Source organism: Ruditapes philippinarum, unplaced genomic scaffold, assembly GCF_026571515.1.
Source record: "Ruditapes philippinarum isolate M1 unplaced genomic scaffold, ASM2657151v2 ctg11290_1_1_1_1, whole genome shotgun sequence".
NCBI classification, from domain to species: Eukaryota; Metazoa; Mollusca; class Bivalvia; order Venerida; family Veneridae; genus Ruditapes; species Ruditapes philippinarum.
This window is the reverse complement of record NW_026860120.1, coordinates 1-27,064: the sequence shown is the minus strand read 5'-3', so window position 1 is coordinate 27,064 and position 27,064 is coordinate 1. Positions and strand designations below refer to the sequence as shown.

The 27,064-nt window shown below is 32.8% G+C and overlaps 1 protein-coding gene and 2 long non-coding RNA genes across 3 annotated transcripts; 1 reads left to right on the top strand and 2 right to left on the bottom strand.

Annotated features, from left to right (window-relative positions):
* Positions 1-4,917: 4,917 nt before the first annotated feature.
* Positions 4,918-8,688, bottom strand: LOC132758963 (uncharacterized). The gene is made up of 2 exons (XR_009629649.1): positions 8,405-8,688; positions 4,918-5,869 (listed from the first exon to the last, which is right to left on the bottom strand). It is a non-coding gene; the product is annotated as an uncharacterized LOC132758963 (long non-coding RNA).
* Positions 8,087-9,655, top strand: LOC132758964 (uncharacterized). Its single transcript, XR_009629650.1, has 4 exons — positions 8,087-8,222; positions 8,936-9,013; positions 9,178-9,292; positions 9,521-9,655. It is a non-coding gene; the product is annotated as an uncharacterized LOC132758964 (long non-coding RNA).
* A 10,473-nt stretch (positions 9,656-20,128) lies between these two features.
* LOC132758962 (carnosine synthase 1-like) lies at positions 20,129-26,226 on the bottom strand (the record flags this gene model as incomplete). The annotated part of the gene is made up of 6 exons (XM_060750669.1): positions 20,129-20,659; positions 21,065-21,151; positions 23,365-23,648; positions 25,038-25,197; positions 25,560-25,650; positions 26,116-26,226. Coding segments are annotated over 6 exons (1,212 nt in total), but the record flags the coding sequence as incomplete, so codon positions are not given.
* Between the last annotated feature and the right edge of the window lie 838 nt (positions 26,227-27,064).

Below are 27,064 nucleotides of genomic sequence, written 5' to 3'. Positions count from 1 at the left end.
TATTGACGAATACTACAATAACACGCGAGATGACCAAGTCGGCTGCTGCACACGATTTAGTACGTATTTTAGTCTTAACCACGAGTGAAAACAAACATGGCTGAAGCGTTCAACCAGCTCGATCAAGATACAATGAAGATAAGAAAGATCATCAGATGCGCGACTTGGCGCGCATTGACTTCATTAAAATGTGTGATCTGCAAATAAAATGCGCAAATCGCGCAATCGCACGGCCTAGATGCAACACTGTTATAGTTGATGAATATGATGAATAAGCAGAGTAATGGGCTGTCACTGGCTGACAAAGCTTATTTAGAAAAATGGTAATATATATGTTCCAAATGGGAAACACTGTTTTGTGATTGAAAATATTTGTAATATAATTTATAAAACCCTGTATCATCAGACTACTGTATACTGTTTTCTTCCTGACTAACTCAAACCCCCCTCCTCCCTTAACAAAATATTCTTTGTACAACACATACTGGCAAATTTCTCAATCTAGACTAATGTTTGTTTGTTTGTCTGTTTGTTTCATTTTATGCCTTTTCCAAACAGTATATAGGGGGGTATTTTCCTAACCATCATTCCTGGAGAGTTGTGTAAACACCAGTACTAGACTACCTTCCTCCGCGCTAAACTACCAAAGCATCTCCCGGGGATCCACCCACGCCAGAGGTAGTACAACTGTATTAGAAGTCATCGACTCTAACCCCTCGACCACGGAGACTAATGTTAACAATACTATAAGTAATTTTAATTAATAAACTACTTTTTAAGTGCTATTGGACACATTTGAACAAAATAAACTTTTCCTTTTGGTTACTTTAATTTTTCATCGTAAAAATCGGCATCACAAAAATATGTGACAAATGAAACTTGTCTGTTTCCTGCAGAAACACTCACAATTCTAGTTTTTGTTGATTTTGATTATATCAAATTGAATGTTTTATGATTATTTTTAGATTGATACTCACCCGCTATTTCAACAGGCCTTGTAAAACAAGATTTTTAAATTTGTAATTTATGGCAAAATTTACTGATGCTGATGTAACCTTTTGAAGACAAAGTTTACTGCTGTTTATTTGACTTGTCAAAAATTGGTCACATGGGGTCAATATCTTTCAAGTAATTTTGTTTTTAATACATTGTATCAAATAGGTCATTATTAGATATTTTTAGTTTTTTTAAATTTTATTGGACATGTGAAAAAAAAAAAAAACCTCTAGGGTCGGTGACTTTTACTAGGTAGGGTTGGTTCCCTGAAATACAGGGTTTTTTTTTTTTTTTTTTAGGCCTTCGGGCTGTCATTGATAGAAATTTTTGTATCGATATATCAAAATTTCTATCAAAGTAAATATCAACGATACATCAATATATCGGAACAAATTTATATATGCAAACACACTGGAATAAATTATTGAAAATGTCTTTTTTTTGTTTGTTTAAAAAAAAATATACATGTACAATAAAACCAGATGAAACTGACTTTTCTTGTTATTTATTATCAAAAAAAAAATTTACGACTAAGAATTATTTTTAACTCATGGGAACTGAACTCACCACAGACAAAGACCCATGTTTCTGACGTTTCTGTCATTATGTGCAGCAAGGACCGTTGTCGCCGCCTTCACCACCTTCACCATCTCTGTCCAATCTCGTGCAGTGGGTTTTATATCCACCTCGTCGTCTGTCTCGTCTTCCGAGCTAGTATGGTCTAGCCTGTCACTACGATCAGTCGAGACTTATTTTGTGTAAAATCTATCTGACAAAGCATCTCAGGGGAGAACTTGTGTCGACAGATTGTTTGTAAGATAAGTGGTGGTTTCCTCGAACTACAGGTTTGGCAAACTTAATTTATAAAGAGGTGCGAAAGTGGTTTCCTAGATCTTATGTTATATTGTAATTAAAGGCAAAGAATACATGGTTCATAATATATATTAAGTGTTTTTATCATCAATATTTTGTTATAATTAAATTTTGACCCAAATGTCATTAATGAATATTATATATTGTACAAGTATGTCTTTATTTTCTACTTATTTTGATAATGATTTGTTTGTTATCTTTAAGTTTTATATGAGTGATGAATAAAGAATAAATGCAGATTGTTGTTGTTTATTACGTAAAATCATGGTGTATTATTTAATCTTAAATACTATGCATGTGTCAATTGTTTATATAGTGATAAATAAAAAATTTAAAAAAAGATGTGTTGGTTATTAAGTACAAAATAATGGTACAATTTTTTCTTATTTTGGATTTTTTGGATTAATGTTTTTATATGCTTTTTGTCTTTCTTGTTTTTGTGTTTATATATATAGATTATAAAATACTTAGTTAATTCTTTCTCTTACATGTTTTACTTTCTCTGTGTATATGTCGACTTTATTCTGATTAAAAACATTGTTTCTTCTTTTTCAGCTTTTACTATTTGTGAATATATATATAGTTTGACATAGATAATAAAAGTAATATTTTTTTTATTTTACAGGCTTCACTTATTTGTGAAATGTAATTTGTGTAAATTTTAAATCATTATTCATTTTTTTAGGTTTTACTTACATGTATAGTTGTGTATATATTTCTATGATGTTGTTCCTTTGTATTGTGTAATGCTTTTATGTAAATATTACTATTAAACTAAAGAAAAGAAAAAATAATAGGCTTAAATTTTCAATATCTTGTTTTTAATTGCATGAAAATATGTGATAAACCACATATTTAGACCCACGGTAATTGACATGCCAACTATACAATAGATATTGTTTGCACTATAAAAATTAAGTTCGCCCAAACCACTACCTGTTTTATTATATAATATCAGTTAGCCGAACCGGTAGTTCTACGAAACCACTCTCACCCGTTTGTAAAAACATCCCTCGTTAGATTACCAGAGCTTTAGAGCTTTCCCTCACAGCGACAATAGCCTTGGCAAGGCTTGTACCAACATGCCGAATTGCCTTCAACTGTTACACTGGTGTAAAATTAATGGCGACCAAGGGTGGCCTCCCAGACTTTACATTCAAGGGTGAATGCATAACCTCTGCTTCCTGTAGAAACTCTAAGGATTCACCTTTTAGTAAATCCCCCATCCATGAATCCACAGAAATTATATGGGGAAGTCAAAGACCGGGCCCACTATGACTTGCCCGGCTACAGACTACACATGTATATTTAAAAGAAAATGAAACTAGAAATGTGTCATCATGCCACGGATGCCCCCGCATGCAGCCAAAATTTCAGATGGTGCATTAATTATTTTTTTCATTTAAGTTCAAAGCCCTTAAAACTTTTCAATGTTAACACAAACCATTTTCATATAATGTTCAAAGCACTGAAATTATTCAGTCTTAACCTTTTAAAAATAGCATATTGCATATTTTGTAGCCAAAATAATGGCTAAAAGTATGAATGCTGAAACTGAAAGTTCAAAATTTTTCCAACATTCAGGAAAGATAAGTTTGTCTAAAATCATTGAACCACGACCAAATTCAAACTTAAACTGCTTATTCCTTAGATGTATCTATATTATTTTCAAAGTGAAAGGGACATAACTCTGCCAAAAAATCATCAAACCATGACCAAATTCCAACTTGACCTGCCCATTCCTTTGACATATCCATATGTCAAATTTAAGTTGAATATGTAACACTGTTGGGTAGATAATGAACAGAAACTGTAAATTTCATAATATTTTCAAAGTGAAAGGGGCATTACTCTGCCAAAAATCATTGAACCATGACCAAATTTGAACTTGGCCTGGGCATTCCAAAAACATATCCATATGTCAAATTTGAGTTGAATGTGTTGTACCATTGGGGAGATAATAAACGGAAACTGAAAATTTCATATTACTTTCAAAGTAAAAGGAGCATAACTCTGCCAAAAATCATCTAACCATGACCAAATTCGAACTTGACCTGTATTTTCTCATGACATTTCCATATGTCAAGTTTGAGTTGAAAGTGTTGTATTGCTGGAGAGATAATGAACGGAAACTGAAAATTTCATATTATTTTCAAAGTAAAAGGGGCATAACTCTGCCAAAAATCATCGAACCATGACCAAATTCGAACTTGACCTATATTTTCTCATGACATATCCATATGTCAAGTTTGAGTTGAATGTGTTGTACGGTTGGGGAGATAATGAACGGAATTATTTTCAAAGTAAAAGGGGCATAACTCTGCCAAAAATCATCGAACCATGACCAAATTCGAACTTGATCTGTATTTTCTCATGACATATCCATATGTCAAATTTGAGTTGAATGTGTGCAACCGTTCTTAAGATAATGAACGGAAACTGATGATGACGGAATGACAGAATGACGGAAGGACGGAACAGGGTAACACTTTATGCCCCGGCCATTACATGGCGGGGGCATAATAAAAATAAATAAAAATATATAGAATTCCAGTCTGTGCGAAAGTCTGTCGGTCCTCGGACCTCGCCAACTAAAAATCAGGAGGGCCGAGAAAATTTCGATACAGTCAGTCCTCATGTCCGAATAAAATTTCAGCCAGTTTGAAACAATTTTTGGCCTAAAAAATGCAAAACTGTTTTATTTATTATGTTTCTGTTTTTTTTTTTTTCATAGTATCTTAAAGTTGAGTCAGAAAATTCATATTTGCTGAATATTTTTGCTATAATTATGGCAATATCCCTCCCCCACCCCTACAAAAAATACCTTTCAGAGTCCGGGCCGCAAAAAAATCATCAGGGCCTGAAATAAATCTAAGGATCCCAGTCCTTGTGGCTGGAAAAATATTTTGACTTTCGCATTGACTGGAATTCTATACCTTTCAATGAAATTTTCAGTGTCGGATCTAGTTAGGCGCCGCCATTTACAATGTAACTCAATGATAAAAGGCGGTGTGTTCCGATAACGGATTACAAATCTCAACTTTTCGGATTAATAATAATCGTGGAGTGTTCCGAGTGAAAACGGCAGCGGGTACATATAATACCAAATGACACCTTTAAAACGGAAAAATTATAGGATTTTTTAACAGACTTCCCCGTTCATAGGCTTTGCCAAATTTCATATTATATTAAAATTGAAATGGTTCAATTCAAAAAACAATTAGGCCCATTGCATGGTGACATCACAAGCACCTGCTGCCAGAATTTAGCAGATTTACCAGTTGGCAAGAAGAACCAATATTTATATTCATTATATAGCAGCAGAATTTTTAAACTCTAATAACTTTATTATTAGATTCTTTTTTATATCATTTGAAAGTTCTATATTTTCATATTTTTGAAATATAAGCAGAAAGGAAAGCTCAGCTATTTTTCAACTGTTATTTCAATAGTTTTTTTAGCACCAAGTTTAACTCTTTACCAAGAAAAAATGAAAATGTTTTGTTAATTTATTTTTTAATGTAAAAAAATATGAGTAAAATGACATTTCTAAAGATATAAAATACTATAACTAAGCTGTTAAATAAAAAATAAGTTTGTTATTATAAATATAAAATTACTATATTTTTCATTTTATCAGCCACCATATTTTTTTGCAAGTTACCTGTATCTCTTATCAGCAATTTGTTACTAATAATAGATTTTATAACAATAACATGCAACTTGCCTTATACTGCTATTTAATTAAAAAGCAAAAAGGATACACTGGAACGAGGGATTCAAGGTACCAAATAGTTAATTTCACCAGTGCCACAGTAGCAGCAGTACCAAAAGGAATTCCGAAACACACCTTTGAGTTTCAGGCAATGTCCTAATCAAGCGGAATTGGTCAGGTCGGATGTCCGGGCACTTTACTGAAGTTTGTTGCCTAGCAATAAGCCGAGGTGAAAACATACGCCATTTTGTATTTGACAAGGCTAGCGACAGTCGTTGTTTTTTGCTGCATTTTGTAGAATTAAACAAATAATTGAATATTTTTCAACATTCCAACGATTTGAAGTGTTGCAACAATATTCATTTGGAAGAAAGAAAAATATCATTAATTACGTACTTTACCAGATGTGATTAGAAACAAGGATCGCCGACATTTACATAATATAAAAATATGAACGCGCAACTGTTCATTAAAACTATTTTTCTACTTGATTAATAGCATTATGTAATGATCATGACGTTTATGTCACTCAAGAAATTACTAGCTACAGTACGAATTATATGGCATTTTCGTTATTCAAATAATTGATTAAATGCTTTTTAAGCAGTGTCTATTCTAGGATTTGAAAAACGGGGGATTTTTGTCGAAAAAAGAGAATTTATAACATTTGTTGATTTTTTTCCTTCTTTCCCTATGTAAAATTTTCCCCCTGCCCCTGAAAAAATAGGGGGGAATTCTCAAAAATATTGGTGAATCCCCCCTCCTAGAAGAGACACTGTTTAAGTAGAGCTTATAATGATTATATATATAGCAACTCTACTGTATACATGTATAAACTAATCAAATGTTTACTTGACAATGAAATAATAAATATTATAAGTATATATATAATATACACTATCTGAATTCAGTCATACTACGAGTGTCAACACTTTTTCTATCAGAATAACATTCTCGTCACATGTTAGATAATTTTAGTGACAGTCGGCTATGAACCAAGCCATCTGATTATTTGGTTCCCAAACTTAAAAGCGCTGCGCATTTTGCACACGGCAAAGCTAGGGCCACGTTTGAATTTATCGAAAGATTTTGTCAATGGAGAAAAACGGCGATAAATTAATCTTGATGTTTATTTCGGATGTTGCATTGTTTATATTAGTTATTACCGTTGAAGTTTAAAATTGACCATCATTGTGAAGAATTATATCTTCTGTGTCGATGGACCAAAGGATTATGTGAAAATATTGGAAATGGAATAAAATGCATGGTGATTATGAAGGTAGGGGTGCGGATTTTTTCTGGCGAACATTTTTATCTTGTGTATTATTATAGATGTTGAAATATGAATTTTTTCAAAACGGCTTATATTAAGTTTTTTTTATATATATATGATCAGTCCATGTGCTGGGATTGACAAATATGCATTTTATTTGGATTTTAAAGGCGTTTTGAGCTCCAAACCCCAAGTGTCTGTGGAAAAACTCTTAGAAATAAAAATAATATGAATTTTATTAATTTATGCATGCATAATTTAATGATGTGTTGGGTTTTAAAAAGAGACAATACAAGAAATTAACATCGACAATACACAGAATATCAGATGTCACTCTCATAGTCTTTGTGACATCGTAGGACGACACATTAGTCATTAAATGAAATGATTTCTGTATTTGTAAGTTGTCACCTAAATAGATCTATAGCCCGGGGTTCTATGATATCAAGGTACTTAACGTTTATCAGAAATATTTAAATATAAATATCATAAGAGAGTGAGATTTTTAGTCCATCTTATAAGTGAACCTTTTCCAGAACTGTTTGTCAAAAATTTTTTTCAAAAGAACCAATAAAAATGGATTTTTTTAGAATATTTTCAATGTCTGCTATTTTGGGTAATTTCAGAGGAGGTTACTACGGTATCAAGGTAATCCCCAAAAAAGCAAGTATGGAAGGATAGATAAGTCAAAACTTTCAAGTTAAGTTGTGAAAAACTTTCAACAGTTAACTTGCTGTTAAATTAAAACTATATGAACAGACTATATGTCAGTATATGTGTTTATAACATATTTTAATTGACTGTGTAAAAACCATTAAGGAAAATGGTAGTCAAATATGGAGGTTTATAAAATAGGTTTCTTGCCACAAACAAATACATTCATTATTCACCAAATTAAATTTATTGGCAGATGAAAATGAATCTAGTGTGCAAGTTTTACAAATATTAGCATCATCATGTGTTGCTTTTACTAGCAGTCACAGAAAATTTAAATACCTTGATATCATAGAACCCTTGATATCATAGGAACCGAGTATATCAATAATTTGCTGGAAACATTGACCAGTAGATCTACAACGTAGATAGATAAACAAATAAGTTAAAAGAACATAATTTATTTTTGGCTGATATTATTTGATTAAAAACGCAGGCTAAACACTTATTAACCATAATGTTATTCGTTGCTATTTGTATTTGTTTTCACCTCGGCTATTTATAGAATATCGGTTTCTACGGGAAGTGACGTCACGCCGACCTTCCCAAGTATATGGCAATTCCTGCTTAACTACGGAGATTCCGATGAAAAATTCCGGTTTAAATCGTTCAAGTAGATTAGACTATATATGAACGAAACCAAAAATTGAGGTAAACTTCGTTCTATAAGTGCAGAATTTGAGGGCAAATTCTTACACTAACGCCGTAACGGAAAATAAAATTTTGGTAGCGACGATTTTCCGGGGCGGAATTGGTAAAAATTACCGCTGCCTCTAATATTGAACCTGTATAGATTGATTACAAAGGGTTGTAAATACAATCATAGCAATTACCTTTCTTGGATGAGCAGTAGCTAAATAATTAGACTCTTCTATAGATCGTCAAAATGGCGTCACTGAACACTACTTTTGCACGTTGCACTAACCTCACTAATACCGGTATGCTCGGAACTACTGCATCCGGTACACTCGTCAGCCTCCGTTGCAATCGTAACAACTCGGCTCGAATTCTTGAAATCGCCTGCCTCCGTTGTATACGGTACTCAGAAGACACCTGACTTGTAAAGGGAGATGAAGTGTATACCAGGGTTGTTTCCCTTCTAATAAACTGCATTAAGGTGATATTTAAAAAAAAACTAATTAGCGACTCGCTTCGTATTTTTTTCCAGGGGTGTGTTTAAATGTAAAAATGACAGTTTTGTTAGCTGAAGAGACTTCAGCGAACATCAAAATAAAAGTGACAAATAAAGTTATGGAAGCCAGTTCTCTCAGTTTAACAAAGAGGAATATGAGTACGTTAACTTATATAGGGAATAATGAATCTAGATCTATTTCTATTTTATTATGTATTATTTTATATTCTAGATCCTGGTCCTGGCTGAAATTTAGAGTATTGTAGCTGTAGCCTGTATACCATACATTCAACATGAAAAGGACTGTCAGGTTTGTTAAATTGAAATTAATTCTTATTAAATTAATATTTGAATTTCTTTACAATACAAAGTAAATTTTTTTCAACTATCTTGTCTTAAAATATATTATTTTCAGAATATTCCTGTATATATATAGCATTATTAATATAAAATTTACATGTTTGTTAATTTCAGGATACTCATACTGCATAAAATGGTCTATAGCTATCGCCTAGAATGATAATTTCTTGCATGGGAATATGCTGAAAGTAACTGACGGGGAGCATGCAGTTTTTCTTACCAATCATAGGTGAGACTTTTAAATAGCTTCTTTTTTAAAAGATTTTGTTGTCTTATGTACAGTATTTGTTGTCAATATGAAACTTAGCTTTGTTTCAATTTCTATGCTGTTTTATGATGTTAATCTTAGAGATAAGCATTTTAAGATAAAAACAAATCACTAAGTTGAGTAGTTATATGTATAATTTGAGATTGACCAAGTCACTGTTAACTTCAAACTTCTTATTTTTATTTGCAGAAGCAGTAAGAGACAGCCAAAAAAGTACTCAAACACTTGACATACACAGATTGTAGCTTAATTGTTAAAACTATTAAAGTGAATTTAAGCTGCACTTGAACTGTATTTTTGAAATAAAACATCTGAAGTATTTAATATTGTCTTGATATTTTGCTAAACTTGGTTAGTTTGCTTTATATCCAAAAATTAAAGTATGGTGGGTTTTCAACGTTGAAATGACATTGAAACTTCAACGTTGTGCCAATGTTGAAGCTGCAAGGTTGTATCAACCTTAGAATTTCAACGTTGTTTTTAAACTTTCAAATCCGAATATAAATCCAACCTTATTTCAACGTTGAAATCTGACCATAATTCAACGTTGAAACAACGTTGATGTGCCTACTGGGGTTTATATGAAGATGCATGTAAACCTATGTCTATGCACATTTACTATATGACCTGTTGACCTTGACCAAAAAAAATGTAAGATAGGTAGAATTCATAAAGATGTCTCTTTATACGAAGTTAAGTTGTAATATGTTATTTAGTATTGGAATGAGTGACAGGCACAAGTACTAAAGTAAACACAAGTTGTCAATCAATTCAGCTAGAAAAGCCTGGATCGTATTAAAAATAAAGGGATCCCGGAAATTGACCAGTCTAAGTAGATGTTTTTCAGATAAGCCGGGATCGTATTGAAATATATAGGTATCCCGGGAATTGACCGGTTCAAGAATATAGTTTTCAAAAAGCCGGGATCGTATTAAAACATATAGGGATCCCGGGAATTGACCAGTTCAGGAATATAGTTTTCAAAAAGCCGGGATCGTATTGAAATATATAGGGATCCCGGGAATTGACCAGTTCAAGAATATAGTTTTCAAAAAGCCGGGATCGTATTGAAATATATAGAGATCCCGGGAATTGACCAGTTCAAGAATATAGTTTTCAAAAAGCCGGGATCGTATTGAAATATATAGGGATCCCGGGAATTGACCAGTTCAAGAATATAGTTTTCAAAAAGCCGGGATCGTATTGAAATATATAGAGATCCCGGGAATTGACCAGTTCAAGAATATAGTTTTCAAAAAGCCGTGATCGTATTGAAATATATAGGGATCCCGAGAATTGACCAGTTCAAGAATATAGTTTTCAAAAAGCCGGGATCGTATTGAAATATATAGAGATCCCAGGAATTGGCCAGTTCAAGAATATAGTTTTCAAAAAGCCGGGATCGTATTAAAATATATAGAGATCCCAGGAATTGGCCAGTTCAAGAATATAGTTTTCAGAAAAGCTGGGATCGTATTAAAACATATAGGGATCCCGGAAATTGACCAGTTCAGGAATGTAGTTTTCAGAAAAGCCGGGATCGTATTAAAACATATAGGGATCCCGGGAATTGACCAGTTCAAGAATATAGTTTTCAGAAAAGCCGGGATCGTATTAAAATATATAGAGATCCCGGGAATTGGCCAGTTCAAGAATATAGTTTTCAGAAAAGCTGGGATCGTATTAAAACATATAGGGATCCCGGGATTTGACCAGTTCAAGAATATAGTTTTCAAAAAGCCGGGATCGTATTGAAATATATAGGGATCCCGGGAATTGACCAGTTCAAGAATATAGTTTTCAAAAAGCCGGGATCGTATTGAAATATATAGAGATCCCAGGAATTGGCCAGTTCAAGAATATAGTTTTCAGAAAAGCTGAGATCGTATTAAAACATATAGGGATCCCGGGATTTGACCAATTCAAGAATATAGTCTTTGATTTTTCCAATTAATAGGCATATAATTATAAGTATTGTGATTTGCGCATTTTAAGTTTGTTAATAAATAGCTCTAAATATATTTATATCCTAAGTTAAATTAATTTAACGTTCATTACATACAATAAAAAAAACAAAAAAAAACTTTACGTTTAATGGCCTTTCATTACGACAATTAATAATCAACACAAATATAGTTTATTAGTTTTCCTCTATATATAATACGATCCCGGAAAGGATAAAATGACCGGGAAAAAATGCACAGAACCAGATGTACACTTATGTTAATTAACCAAACGAAAACTTACTGCAGAGAAAACAGGTGAAATCGCTAAATCAAAAGTCAGTGTAAATATGATTTACTGAAAAGATTTCATGAAAACAAACATTTTAAAGCAATACTTGCTGCTTTTAAAAATGGCGTGAAATTGAAGGTTTTTTGACGCTATGTAAGATTAAATTTGATTGGCTAAATAATTTTGGATTCCAGCCCAGACAGATAAATTTTGTAGAAAGCTGGAAGCCAAGCTTCGATTAAATTTTTGGATGGATTCGGAGTTTTAGGTTGTTTCTCAGTAAAATCCTAACGTAATACCGTAAAGACCGGTGGGGACATTTCAACTTCACGAATTCCCGATTACAGCTTCATGAATTCTCGATTTCAACTTCACGAATTCACGATTTCAACTTCATGAATTCATGATTTCAGCTTCACGAATTCACGATTTCAGCTTCACGAATTCACGATTTTAACTTCATGAAGTTGAAATCGTGAATTCATGAAGTTGAAATCGTGAATTCGTGAAGTTGAAATCGTGAATTCACAAAGTTGAATTCGTGAATTCACGAAGTTGAATTCGTCAAGTTGAAATCGTGAATTCATGAAGTTGAAATCGTGAATTCGTGAAGTTGAAATCGTAATTTAATGAAGTTGAAATCGTGAAATCGTGAAGTTGAAGTCGTGAATTCTCGAAGCTGAAATCTTGAATTCGTGAATTCCTATGATGAAAACGGGAATTCACGAAATTTTAATTTGTGAATTCATGAAGACGAAATCGGGAATTCATGAAGTTGAAATGGCCCTACCGGTCCTCGTAGTTTTCCTATGTTATTGCATGATACTGTGTTATTCTAGTTTATCACTTGGAATCAGTATATGTAACTTACTCTTTAGATGAAAACATTTACAACCCAAAATAACATGCTTTTTGTTATTTAAAGTTTTCTTTTAATTTTGTAAGAAGAAGCTAACAGATAATATGAGGTTGGACACTTTCAGGCCATTAAGTATGCCTACGGACCAATTCATGTGAAGCCCATAGAGCCAACTTAACAAAACGTAGGACAAGCCAAGGCCATTAAACCAAAAAATTTCAGTCCTTTCAAAACGCAACCCCATATGAGATATATTCATAAAGAATATGAAAGATACCTGGCCACCAACTCAACAAATATAGTCATATGAGCCAACTTCATATTGTCTGCCAAGAATGATATAGAATGGAGTCAAGACCCCCTTTTTACTAAAGCAAGCCTCAATAAAAAAGTAAAAAAGGTAAACAATGATCTTTTCTATATCATTTGCTGAATCTTACTATGTGTTTTTATGTATTTAAATATTTCACCAGTTTTGGGATATTCTCATTATTATTAATATCATAATTATACAAAATTGAAAAAGAAACCAATGTTTGGCAATTCCATTCCAAGTTCGCTTGTTAAAACCTGGAAAGAATTTTCGTGCATGTCGGTCGTGCATACAGAAAATGTGTCAGGTATCAGTCCGAGTTGCATAATCTTATCGATCAGTCAAGCTCATTTTTATTTTTCTCCATGATGCATATAATGGTCTCATTGGCCTCCCGTGCATCAAAATTGTATCATCACAAAAATCGACTTGCATACATATTTAGTATCATTCAGTGAATTACTGAATTCAAAATTTATAGGTCACCTTTTGGTTGATAGTAACATTTAAGGACATGAATGGTGACATGTCCGGGGTCCGTACTCTCAGTGCCTGAAAGGGCGGATGGACCCTCATTAAGCCTAGAATACATACATACATACATACAAACAGATATTACTAATGAGCATTTAGCTGTGGTTTTAATAATATGATTAAAAGTTTTTCTTTTTCTTCTTTAAAAGTGTCACTTTCGTTAAATATTTTATACAGAGGGAAAATGTTAAATTTAACCCCTGAACATTTATGTAAATGTTTATTAACTTGCAACATTCTTAGTTCTTCTGTGTTTGTTTGTTGTCTATGTAAAGTCATACGTTTACATAATTCATTTTTTTGTTTGGCCAATATAAAACTGTTTACAGTTGTCACAAATTATTGAATATATCACATTTTTGGAAACACATTTCATACTTTGTTTGATTTTAAATGTCTTACTGTTACAAAGTTGTATTTCATTTCCTTCTATTAAAGAAGGATACTCCTGTTGCATTTAGAAACTGTTGTTACAGTATTATTTTTCATGTCAAACTTTGAAGAGGTTAAGGTGTGTTGAAGACTTTTTGCTTGTCTTTTACTGTTTATAATACGCTTCTTTTCTAAAACACTGTTCATCCTTTCAATTTTTCGTAACACATTCTCACAAGATCGAATTGCTTGGGAAATATTGGTATTTTTGAGACACATGGGATAACGTTGTACTTCTTGTTAACTGTTATGTTTTCTTTAGTTTTGATGGGACCTTTCAATTTGGCTTTAGAAATTCCGTATGTAATAATTTCATCTGGGTAATTCTGATTTTTAAGTCTTGTAGTAAGTTCTGAGAGGCGCTTTTCTTGCAGTGTTTCTTCTCTTACTAGTTATGATTCTTGACTCAAGGTTGAAAGGAATGTTTAACTTTGTATGTTTCGGAAGACACGATTTAAAGTTGAGGTAGTTGTATGTGTCCGTCGGTTTACTGTAGATATCTGTTGTTATATGTGTTCCAGATTTCAAAACTAATACATCTAAAAATGGCATGCTTGTTTCACTTTATTCATCGTAAATTGAATACAGGGGTGTAAATTGTTTATTTCTCTTAATAAATCATCTGTGTTAATATTTTTCACGACTATTGCAAAACAATCATCCAAAAATCTTTTCCAGTTCATTTTAATGTAGTTTGAAAAGCCGTTTCCGTGTATTGTTGATATTCTTTCTTAAAGTGTTTTCTCTAGATATCCAAGTACCAAAGTAGCATAAGTTGGGGCGACTTTAGTACCCATAGCTGTACCTTTAGTCTTGATATAATATTTGCCGTCAAAATAAAATACGTTATTCTTTAGGACAAGTTACAGTGATTTCAATATAAATTGGTGTTGGAATCTAGTATCTATTTTATCATGTACATGTAGGTAGGTAGTAGGTAGTTGGTTGTTGGATATTCGAATAACCTACTAGCTTGTAGTTTGTTATTTTTAATGCCTAACCATTTAACAGCTAGTTGGTAGGTCAATCAACTATCACCAGCATAAAATGTTCGAACACATCATACATTTTTAACACAAAATTATGGAACATTTCGTTTTATTTTTCCCTAAAAGCGTCATATTATGTATAATATTAGTGTTGGCTTCCCAACATTTTATGGGAACCTGTCTAAACGAAGTCTTATTAGGTCAGATATTCATTTTATCTTGTCAAAACGTAGTGCTGACTTGTCTAAATACTGTCTTATTATTTCAAAACGTCATGTTATCATGTGCAAATCCGGTGTCAACATGCCGAATGGAAGTCTAAATGTGTCTAACATGCACCAAATCTTTTCCAATTAAGATTTTATTATGTCTGAACAAAGACTTGTTTAAATGCGGTGTTGAATTGTCTTGAAGTTGTCTTATCATGTGAAACAGTAGTGTTTTCTTGTTGGAAGTTGGTGTCGTGTCATCTTGTCCAACTGTGATCCCGGTATGTTATATGACACTGTTGTATAATGTTATACTGTCGTTTTGTCTTGTCCAAATGTGATATTGACTTGTCTAAACACCGTCACAATTTGTCAGACTGCCATGTCATTGTGTTCAAATTCGGTGCTATCTTGCTTAAAGAATATCTTTAATGTCAAAATAGCATGCTGTCTTGTCCAACTGTGGTGGTAATTTGTCTAGAAATTGTCTCATTATGTGAAACAGTAGTGTTATCTTGTCGGAACTTGGTGTCAACTTGTCAAACTCATGTCTTATTATGTCGGCTAGTCTTGTTTAACCGCTCTATTGACCTGGCTGATTGCTGTCCTGTTTTGTCAAACTGTTTTGTTGCTTTGTATGAGGTGGTGTTTTTCTGTCTTATTGTGCCAAAACATCATGCTGACTTGTCTAAAACTGTTGTTATCCTGTCTAAAAATATACCTATTATGTGAAATACTAATGTTGACTTGCCAATAAATTTTGTTTGTTTGTGTAAACGTTATTCTATTATGTCAAACAGTATTGTTGACTTGTCGAAAGATGGTATTGACATGCCAAACACTGCCTTATTTTCTCAGATCGCTATGCTATTTTATCCGAACTTTATGTTAACCGGCCTAAACACCGTCTTATTATGTGACATAATGATGGTATCTTTACAAAGTATGGTTATGAACTGTTAAAACGTTATTTTAATTTGTCAAACTGTCAGGCTATTATGTCCTAATGCAGATTCAACTTGTCTATCTTCGTCTTATTATGTCAAATAGTCATATCATCTTGTCGAAACGTTGTGATTACTTGTCTAAAATTATAAAAATCTTTTTGTTAAAGTGTCATTTTATTTTGTCAAGGTTCGGTGTTATTTTTACTAAACATCTTCCTTTTATGGCGAAGTATCTTTTTTTTTCCTTTTCAAATGTGGTGTTTACTTGTTGAAACACAGTATCATTATGTAATACAGTGGCGTTGACTTGCCAGTTTATGACGTTAACATGTCTAAATGTCGTCTCATTATGTCAGATAATCGTGTTATCCTGTCCAGATGCGATGTTGTCAAAATTTAATATAACGTGACCAGAGCCCGCGCGAAGCGATAAAAGATAGACCAAAAAAGATAACGGAACAGTTTAGCAAAATCAGACAGTGCTTTCTCAAGACAGAACTAAATTTGAAGAAATTTACACAATTATTAGACACAATAAGACTGTTTCTGTGTTTTACAAGAAAACATCAAATTTTGACAATATAACACTTCTGTTTTACATTATAAGAAAGAGATTAGACAAGTCATTACACCATTTCGACAAGACACCGCAATTTTTTACTTTATAAGACTGGGTTTTAACCAGTCAAAACTGCTTTTTGACAAAATAGCATACAGTTTATCATAAAAAGGCATGATTTAGCTCAGTCAACACCCCATTTCGGCAAGATAATTATTCGAATATTTTATATAAAAAAACAATTCAGTAGTGTACGTTGGCAAATTAACACAATTGTTTGACACAATAAGACAATGTTTAGGCATTAAAACACCGTATTTTGACAAAATAACATGGCAGTTTGATAAAATAAAGCTGTTACAAGTTTACAAGTTAACACCAAATTTCGACAAGTGAACACTACTGTCAGTCTTTTGAAAAAACAGCTCCACAATTTGACCAAATAGCGCGACTAGTTGACATAATATGACACATTTCAGACAAGCCAAAAGGACATTTTTGACATGATAACACTACTGTTTGAAATAATTAAACAATATTAACACAAGTCAACATCACATTTTTAATATATAAGACTACTGTTAGGTATAATAAGGCAATGTTTAGACAAGTCGACAAATTACAATGGCATTTAAACGAACGCTTATATTTGACATAATAAGAAGCTTTCTAGGCAAGATAAGAAGAAATGTAATAATATGAGACAGCAATGGCGTTCCATACAAAATAAAGGAGCGAACAAAGTTGGTTATTCGCGAGAATCCTCAACTACCTTCTGGTTGGTAGTTTGTTATTTGAACATTAAATGTATTTCTCTTAACAACGTGTGTTTTTTGCTTTGCTTTTTTGCGTTTTTTTTTGTGAGGGGGGGGGGGTGTTGTTGTTGTTTTTTGTGACGGCGTCCCGAGTGGTTAACGCATCAGCTAGTCATCTGTGAATCATGGTTTTAAAGCATGCCAGGGTGAAACCAGTCTTTGCCGATCAAATTTTACTCTCATTGCTGTGTATTGGTTTGTTCCATGAACAAACACAAAATACGTGCTTATGGCTAACTACACACTATAAATTATGATTCAACTAAAGTTAATTATCTCATTTATGTAACATTCGTTTGATTACAAGTACACAAATCCGTTGGACATGAATATGTATCTGAAACATGTTAAGTGAGTTTTTTGTATTTTTCTTTGAGATGTATTTTTCACCTTAGATGTACTTATGTATAGAATAGTTGCAATAAAATAATATGAATCACAACATTATCATTTGCTATGTTTATTCTCTTTAATTGTAACAGAAGAGGTGTCTTTGTCGTTATGATTTTAGCGTGAATATCACTCTTAAGTCAACTTTCACATTTACAACATAATACAGTATAACCTTTCTCAACAAATAGGAAATCTTCTTTTTGTGTCGCCTTGAAAAGGTGACATATAGGGGTTACTTTTGTCGGCGGTGTCGGCGGCGTCTGTGTCGGCGTCGTTGTCGGCGTCGTTATCGGCGTTCCCTAAAGCTTGTCCGGAGCATAACTCAGTCACTATAAGTCTGATTGACTTTAAACTTGGTATGCATGCTTCTTTCAATAACCCAAAGTGCAGTGCACAAGGACTGGTACTCTGCAGTTCTTATTTTTTGAGTTATTGCCCTTTGTTAATTTTCATACTTTAATTTTGTCCGGGCCATTCCTCTTCAACTAAAAAAGGTATGGACTTGAAACTTCATAGGATGATAGATCTTATTAAGAAGAAATGCAGTGCACAAGAACCAGTACTCTGCACTTCCTAATTTTTGAGTTATTGCCCTTTGTTAATTTTCATACTTTATTTTTGTCCGGGCCATTTCTCCTAATGTATAAAAGCCATGGACTTGAAACTTCATAGGATGATAGGTCTCATTAAAAAGAAGTGCAGTGCACAAGAACTGGTACTCTGCATTTCTTATTTTTTGAGTTATTGCCCTTTGTTTATTTTCATACTTTAATTTTGTCCGGGCCATTTCTCCTTAAGTATAAAAGCTATGGACTTGAAACTTCATAGGATGATAGATCTCATTATTAAGAAGTGCAGTGCACAAGAATTGGTACTCTGCATTTCTTAATTTTTGAGTTATGGCCCTTTGTTCATTTTCATACTTAATTTTGTCCAGGCCATTTCTCCGAAAGTATAAAAGTTATGGACTTGAAACTTCATAGGATGATAGATCTCATTAAAAAGAAGTGCAGTGCATAAGAACTGATACTCTGCATTTCTTATTTTTGAGTTATTGCCCTTTGTTGATTTTCTTACTTTATTTTTGTCCTGGTCATTTCTCCTCAAGTATGAAAGCTATGGACTTGAAACATCATAGAATGATAAATCTTATTGATAAGAAGTGCAGTGTACAGAAACTGCTGGTCTGCACTCATTATTTTTTTAGTTATTGCCCTTTGCTATTTTTCATATTTCATTTTTGTCCTGGCCATTTCCCCTAAACTACATTGTTCACAAGGCGACACATCCGACTCGCGGAGTTCTAGTCTATATAATAATAAACAAGCGAGTTTTACTCACACGTAAAATGGCTGCAATGGAATGGCTATAAGCACTGCATACCTTTAGAAGATTCGATTAAAATGCTTCCTAGACCAATGTCTGTTAAGATCTGCGCAGTACTAATAGTACTCGTTTATACTGTGACAGGACGAGTATGCTCAAGTCAATGTAATTATGTGCCAGAAATCCGACATCGTGTGCCTAATATATAGACAGTGTTGCTTGTAATGGTTTATCATAATGCCTTGAACATGAACTAATTATCTCCCGATTAAACGATATATAAACTTTTACTAAACAATTGATCCACGATAATGATGTCAGAACCGTTACCAAATCTAACCAAAGTGAAACAGCACAAGTGTGACCTCGCTTTACTATATAAAACTATTAAAAGGCGGCTATTTTAATTTTTGAAACCAAAACTATTTCCGCACAGCACTATCCAAATCATCTCAAAAGAAAAATACAAAACCTTAAAAAAATTCTTCAAAACCAACTTGTTTCCTAGTTTCTAAAAGTCAACAAATGGATATACAATGTATATTCAGATGTTTTTATGATGTTTTGTCCAAATGCGAAACGGTTCCACGTTAGGTGGAGACAACTTGTTTACGCATGATTTTATTTTAGCCTGGTTCCACGATATTACATCACGATAAACTACAGACTATTGCACAGTCCATTATATATATAAGGAGATAAGAAAATATTGTCTTTCCATTTGAAGAAAATGTAAATACAAAACAAAACATTTATACACAAAAAATGTATAAATGTTTTGCAACAAAACCAGAAATTTAAAATTGGTCATGAAGTGTAAAGCTGATGTATGTGAAGGTTTTCATGTATTTGTGTTTTTTATTGACGACTCGCAAAATGAATCGTGTCATTCCGCAGTAAATCATACTTCTTATTTAAAGTCATATAAGACTGTCTGCTTTGCAGCGGAATAAAATTTAATTCAATATCTTCTAAACCGCCGTGATATAGCCAAATAGGATGTTGAACAACAGAAAAAATAAAACTTAAACAAAACACACACACACTAAATAATACACTGGACTACATTTTATTGTATGTATTGAAACCGGTACACATGTATTTAAATGTCTTCCAATATTTAAGTAAATTGATATTAATTGTTTACAATAAAACTATCAATTATTTGATTATATTTTTTATTTTCTATCTCCATTGAAAAAAATCAAGACAAACATGTTCATAATACATTTTGACACTCAGAAGTTTCTTATAAAAGTGTCAACCTGGTAATCGTTTTGGTCAATGTCGAGCGCTCTACATATATCCAGCAACTTTCTCTTTACTTCCCTCGGATTTATACCAGACACAGAAACATTCCCAAACGGCTCCTCGTAAGTAGACAGATGCTCTAAACTTTCAATAAACTGTAGAAAAAAGACTTCGCCACGATCAATCATTTCACTCAATTTATTTTTGTAATGCTCATCTGTCAAAAGTTTTCCATGTAAAGATGGTATAACCATTACGCCCATCTGTATTGTGTCCGTTGAAATGTTTGGTATTTCAGGTTTTATTCCACAAGATATCATCATTGTATATAACATGATATCAATTCCGTACAATTTCATTATCCAATCCCTGAAGACGAATCCACACATTCTTGGATTGATTTCTATCAGTTTCGGTCCGTTTGTTGTCATAATTAACTCAACGTTGAACGTTCCATCCGTTAGACCTTTAAAACATTTCATACATACATGATAAGATCACTTATAATTGTTATATATTATGTGGCTTTATGTATTTTTATCACGTACAAATTATTTGTATTTGACACTCACCGACACTTTCACTCACCAACTCACTCACTCAATCTCTCTCACACTCACTACCATGGTATCGTTATAACTTGAATTGTCGCGTATTTTCGTATTCTCACTCGGATAAGATTGTTTTTTGTTGTTGTTTTTTTTCGATATTAATAGAAAATCATCAATTTAGAGGGTGCATGAAACCAGTTATTTAAACTAATAAAGTCTATAAAGATCAAGAAAAAAAATGTAAAGACCAATACAAATAGTTTAAAATATCTTATATTTTAGTACATGTATAGATATATTCTGAGTAAATTTGACATTACCTATCCCTAAGCAACATTTGAAAGCAGCGTCTATCAGCTGTTTGCAGCTGTCGTCTGGTAGAAATGAAGGTAGACGTTTAGCAGTACCTAATGAGTAAAAAATAAAGGCAAAATGTTTAGAAAAAATGTTGTCAAGGATTTTGCAATATACATTTTTTTGTAAATCTCTTTTTTTCATCTTTGTTTTACCTTTACGTTTTATTTTTGTTGTATCATAGTTCGGGGACTGTTCTGTTAAAAAATAAGTCGGGGTATACATATACAAGCCGCCCTTTAAGTTAAATTGATTGCATGTATTATACATGTAGTTACCCGCACTCAAAAGTTAGGGTTTACTTATTGCGACGACAGGAAAAGAGATAACGATAGAAAACAAGAGGGCCATGATGGCCCTGAGTCGCTCACCAGAAACAACTGTTGGAAATTATCCATTGTCAAAATTTTCTGATATTACATTTGAGCCAATCAAATTAATATGAGCAAACTTGATAAAAGACTTCCTAATAATGCTACAAAGTTTGGTGATTATCTATCAATTATTTCAGTAGGAAATGATGTTCAAAGGTTTTTCTATTTTTGGCTTTAGTGGCCCCTAGAAGGGGCCAATCAAATTATATGAGCAAATTTGAAAAAGCGTACCTAAGAATGCTACAAAGTTTGGTGATTATCCATCAATTAGTTTTGTAGATATAGACATTTAAATGTATTTCTATTTTTAGCTTTAGCGGCCCCTAAAAGGAGCCAATAAAATTAATATGAGCAAACTTGATAAAAGACTACCCAAGAATGCTACAGACAAAGTTTGGTGATCATCCATCAATTAGTTCTGTAGAAATAGACGTTTAAATTTTAGTTTAGCTTTAGCTGCCCCTAAAAGGGGCCAATCACAATAATATGAGCAAACTTGATATAAGACTACCCAAGAATGCTTCAGACAATATTTGGTGATCATCCATCAATTAGTTCTGTAGAAGAAGACGTTTAAATGGTTTTCTATTTTTAGCCCAAGAGACACATAAAAGGGGCCAATCAAATAAATATGAGCAAATTTGATAAAAGACTAGCCAAGAATGCTACAGACAAAGTTATAAGTAGTCATCCATCAATTAGTTCTCTCGATATAGATGTTTAAAAGTATTTCTATTTTTAGATTTATCGGCCCCTAAAAGGGGCCTTTCAAATTCATATGAGCAAACTTGATAAAAGACTATCCAAGAATGATGCAAAGTTTGATGATTATCCATCCATTAGTTCTGTAGAAGCAGACGTTTAAAAGTTTTTTCTATTTTAGCCCTAGAGACCCCTAAAAGGGTCCAATCAAATTAACATGAGCAAATTTGATAAAAGACTACCCAAGAATGCTACAGACAAAGTTTGGTGATCATCCATCAAGTAGTGTTATAGATATAGATGTTTAAAGGTATTTCTATTTTTAGCTTTAGCAGCCCCCTAAAAGGGGCCAATCAAATTAATATGAGCAAACTTGATAAAAGACTACCCAAGAATGATACAGACAATGTTTAGTGATATTCATTAGTTCTGTAGAAGAAGATGTCTAAAGTTTTTTCTCTTTTTAGCCCTAGAGACACCTAAAAGGGGCCAATCAAATCAATATGAGCAAACTTGATTAAAAGACTACCCAAGAATGCTACAGACAAAATTTGGTGATCATTCATCAATTCGTTATGTAGTAGAAGATGTTTAAAGGTTTTTCTATTTTTAGCTCTGTTGACCCCTAGAAGAGGCCAATTGAAATGACATGAGCAAATTTAAGTGTGACTGTCACAAAGAATAACAGACCAAATTTGAAGTAAATCTGCCCAGCAGTTTCAGAGAAGAAGACGATTGTTGACGCATGACGACGGATGACGGAGTATCCCCCTTTGATACTAATAGCTAACCCTGAGCCTTCGGCTCTGGCGAGCTAAAAAGAACAAATTCAGATGCTCGTGCATTTGTTACATTTTTTTAGGGTTTAATATCATTTGTGTCTATGATACAAAAGAGAAAAAACAATAAGACCCTCGGCAATCTGATTTATACGCCCTCTTATACAAATAGAATAGCCTGGTATTTCGATGCTTTTGTACCAAAAACACCCAATCTCTCGCGGAATAATTTGTATCAACATTTAGTAATAAAGTTATTAGCAATAAGTTAATAACACGAACTCGAAAATGTTTTCTACCAAGTTTACTTTTTTGCTTGTTTTCGTTTTGATTTCATAAAACCTGAAGTAGGGTCAAAATGTTATAATCCGTACCTTAAGACTGTAACATAGTAGTAAGTAGAGAAGTTACCTATATAATATGGCTGTCTCACTAACCCGCTATCAGTTATAGATGCCCATACAAGAGTTTTGTCATACAAAATGACATCAACATTATGTTCTGTACCAGAGTGAAATTCAGATGCTGTCATTGAATTGCCGCGACTGAGTCCTATCCCGGGAAAGTCCGAATCTGTGCTTAGAGAACTTGTAATTTGTTGAAATTGTTTCTTCAGTTCTTCTTTGCTTTTAACCATGCACGCTCCGACACCTCCTGAACAATTATCTAGTTTCAGTATCGCCGGAAACTTAAAACTGAAAGTAATGATGCAAACAAAGTTAAAATATCAAAAAAAAACATCATAACATTTGTTCTGGTTTAATTACGAAGGAAAGTTAAAGCGGCCCTAAGCTTATATTGTTTGTTGGAGGACAATTTTGTGTTGTTTCAAACTAAGTATTTCAGTAACTTTTCAACTCAGTATTTCATTGACTTTATCTTGGAAAAGTGCATCATGCAACTGTTAACTGAGTATGTTTATATACATAATCATGCAATTAAAGGCCCAAATTAGTTATGAAAGTTTAGTCTGCATTTCTCTTGTAATTTTGTTGTCATTTATGCTTCCGAGGGATCACTTTGTTTCCAGAATTTTATACTTCACAACAGCAGGTGTCAAGTGCCGTGTGGCAGCTGTAAAAAGTTGCCCCGTACTTCACTTCAGTGTTGTAATATTTTCTGGTCCTTCGGGATCATTGATGCCAGCACTGTTTAGTGTTGAGAATTGAGTTCCGCTCAAGCCGGTGCTAGGGGGCGAAGGATGTTGCACTTATTCATTATCCCTCATGTACAGACTCAGTCAAACTGAGTCTGCAATTTTCTTGTAATTTTGTTGTGATTAATGCTTCCGATCGAGGGATCACTTTGTTTCCAGAATTTAAACTTATGCATGTACAGCAATTTTCAACCGCTTTTATACCGCGTTGATTAACATTTACATTGGATAATGGTTGATGTTCATTTTTTGTCATGATCGTAATGTTTGCGATTTGTTTTCATAGAAAATTATAAAAATAAAATATGTTTTCTCTATTGAAAGGCAGAATAAATGAATCTGTCTCTTTAAAAGGCATTGGTTAATAATTGAAGGTCTATAATACCATCGACACTGTCACATATGTTGATAGTATATAACATAATACGTAATAACTAACTACGAAATATAGATACGAACTGTGTTTATTATTGCGCGATGCATATTCCAATATGACATATTTACATTTTGTATAAATATAAAGAAAATAATAAATTGTCCTAGAACAAAATATTATTATTATCATGTTTATGAATATTTAAATACTTAAATCGGGCGGTATCAACATAACTATATCCGATCTTCTAGTTTTACAAACGAACGTCACAGGCGCGTTGTGAATATCTCTCGGCACACTGTTTTGAAGATTGCTTTAGAGTGATATGATGCATTTTTTTAAAGATAACATTACTGAAAGGAACACAGAGTTGTTTTTCTACAAATAAAATAAATTAAAAAAAAATGAAGACTTTCACTAAATTATATTACGAAATGTACTATCTTGTTTTCATGTGTGTTAAACTTAACAATGCTTGTTATTTGAGCGTTATGCACACACATTCTAAATAACGTTAAATTAATCAACAGGGAATTAAACGTTATACGCAACCTTTCCGGTATTATTTCACAGTCCGAATCACTTCTTAGATGAACTGCCAGTGAAGAAAATACATCAGTATTTGACGCATCATTTTCATTTATGTTCATGCTCAGCACATTCTGTGTTTGTGATTTCGAGTTTGCTATAATCGCTGATTTGTAACTCAGACCTGAATTAGTTAAATGTTTAACACGTTTATGTTTTATATGCATAACAGATAAGAATCGATGAAAAGAACAACTGTGTTCAATGGTGTTAAAATTCGTTTTAAAGGCAAATGTATTGGACAACAAATAGAAAAGCATGTCGAATAACTCAAATTTATTTAATTCGCAAAATTTTTCGGAACGAACTTTGAATGATAATTTATCTCAAAAAGTTAAAAACTAAAAATTAATACCATACCTCTTAATTTTAATGATTCACAAATGAGCGCAACTAAGGGTGTTAATATGCCTTTAAAAGATAGGCAACCATCAATCTTCATCCCCATACCATGTATCTTATTTATTATTTTTTCGGCATGCATACGGTCCCTCGTATGATCAGAGAAATCATACTCTATAAAACAATGCACAAGATCTCGTGCAATATGATTTGGATCAGATTCCACAAGTATAACCTGGAATCAATAATAGTTATTGTATACATTCAAAACATTTAAAGATACTTATTATATGCATAAATACATGTATAGCATCTGAAAACATAAACATCAATTATGATAAACATGTCACATATCTAGAACATATTACAAAAGTTTAATCATATGTACTTTGACATATATTTTCATATAATATATACATGTACAAGTATTATAAAGTTAGGTAATAAGGTCATATTATTAATAAATGAATGAATTTCGAATAACAAATGCATCTTTCATATTATTATCTGCATATGTTAACAATATCGTTTTTAGCTGAAGAAGTAAGCACATCATGAAATTTAAACGAAGATGGGTTGATATAAAAACATATACATGTATAAATATATTATCGAATTATATTTACTACAATTTTGAGGTAATCATGCAACCAGTTTTTTACAAACAGAAGTTGATGCACAGAAATTAATGCACGGATACCTTTATACTATATTTTTTGGCATCCAGCCAGAAGTTTCTCATTCTGTACGACCCACCACCAATAACAACAACGTGTTTTCCTTCCATCATTTGAATACGATGATTTACGTGCTGAAACAAAAATACGAGATATTTAGAGGAAAATGTGATCAAGTGTCATATAAACGTGTGTGCATCGTCGCTGTCAAAACTAAAGGTATGCCACACTTTTCGGATTCTTATCATTAAACGTTTATACAATTTTTGAACATAGGAAATCTGGTGTGATAAAAGGGCTGTTTATTCTATGTTAAGTGAAACAAAACAACCGTTAGGTCACAGTTAGCTCGTGATAACTGCAAAATTTACTACTTTAGTACGAGCACGATAAACAGAACTTTCGCCGGTTCTAAAATAGCTGGCTATCTTAATTCACGAGTTGCTCAGATTAATGATTTCATTCAATCTGACCCGTTTCTCAATGATATCTTTGATATTGATGCGAACGGTTCTTGGTCTAAGTCGGTATCTATGCTTTTAAAATGATTTTAGCGGCGTCGTCTCTTGTGGAATGCTTTTTTTTGGGGCCTGTGGAAGGAGCTGTTGTTATTAGCAGTTAATGTCATGTTGTGGTAATTAGTTTTATTTTGATTCGTAAAAATCAAGTAAACAAAAATGTTGTTATATTTGTATTTAATAACTTTATGTAAAAAGCATGTGCATTGTGATTTTATTTTTACGAAATTGCAGGCTCAGTTTAACAGCTTGTCCCTTAGCTTTATTGGCAATACTAAAACCCGGATTTCGAATATCGTTGTGGTCTACGTTGATGCCGTATTCTTTTTCATTCATTTATATATTTTCAAAATTTTCCTACAAGAACAACATTCACCTGTAAATGAGTATTAGGATAGGTAATGAAACTGTTTAACGATTATCCTATTGATTTTATCCATATTACGTTTATCTA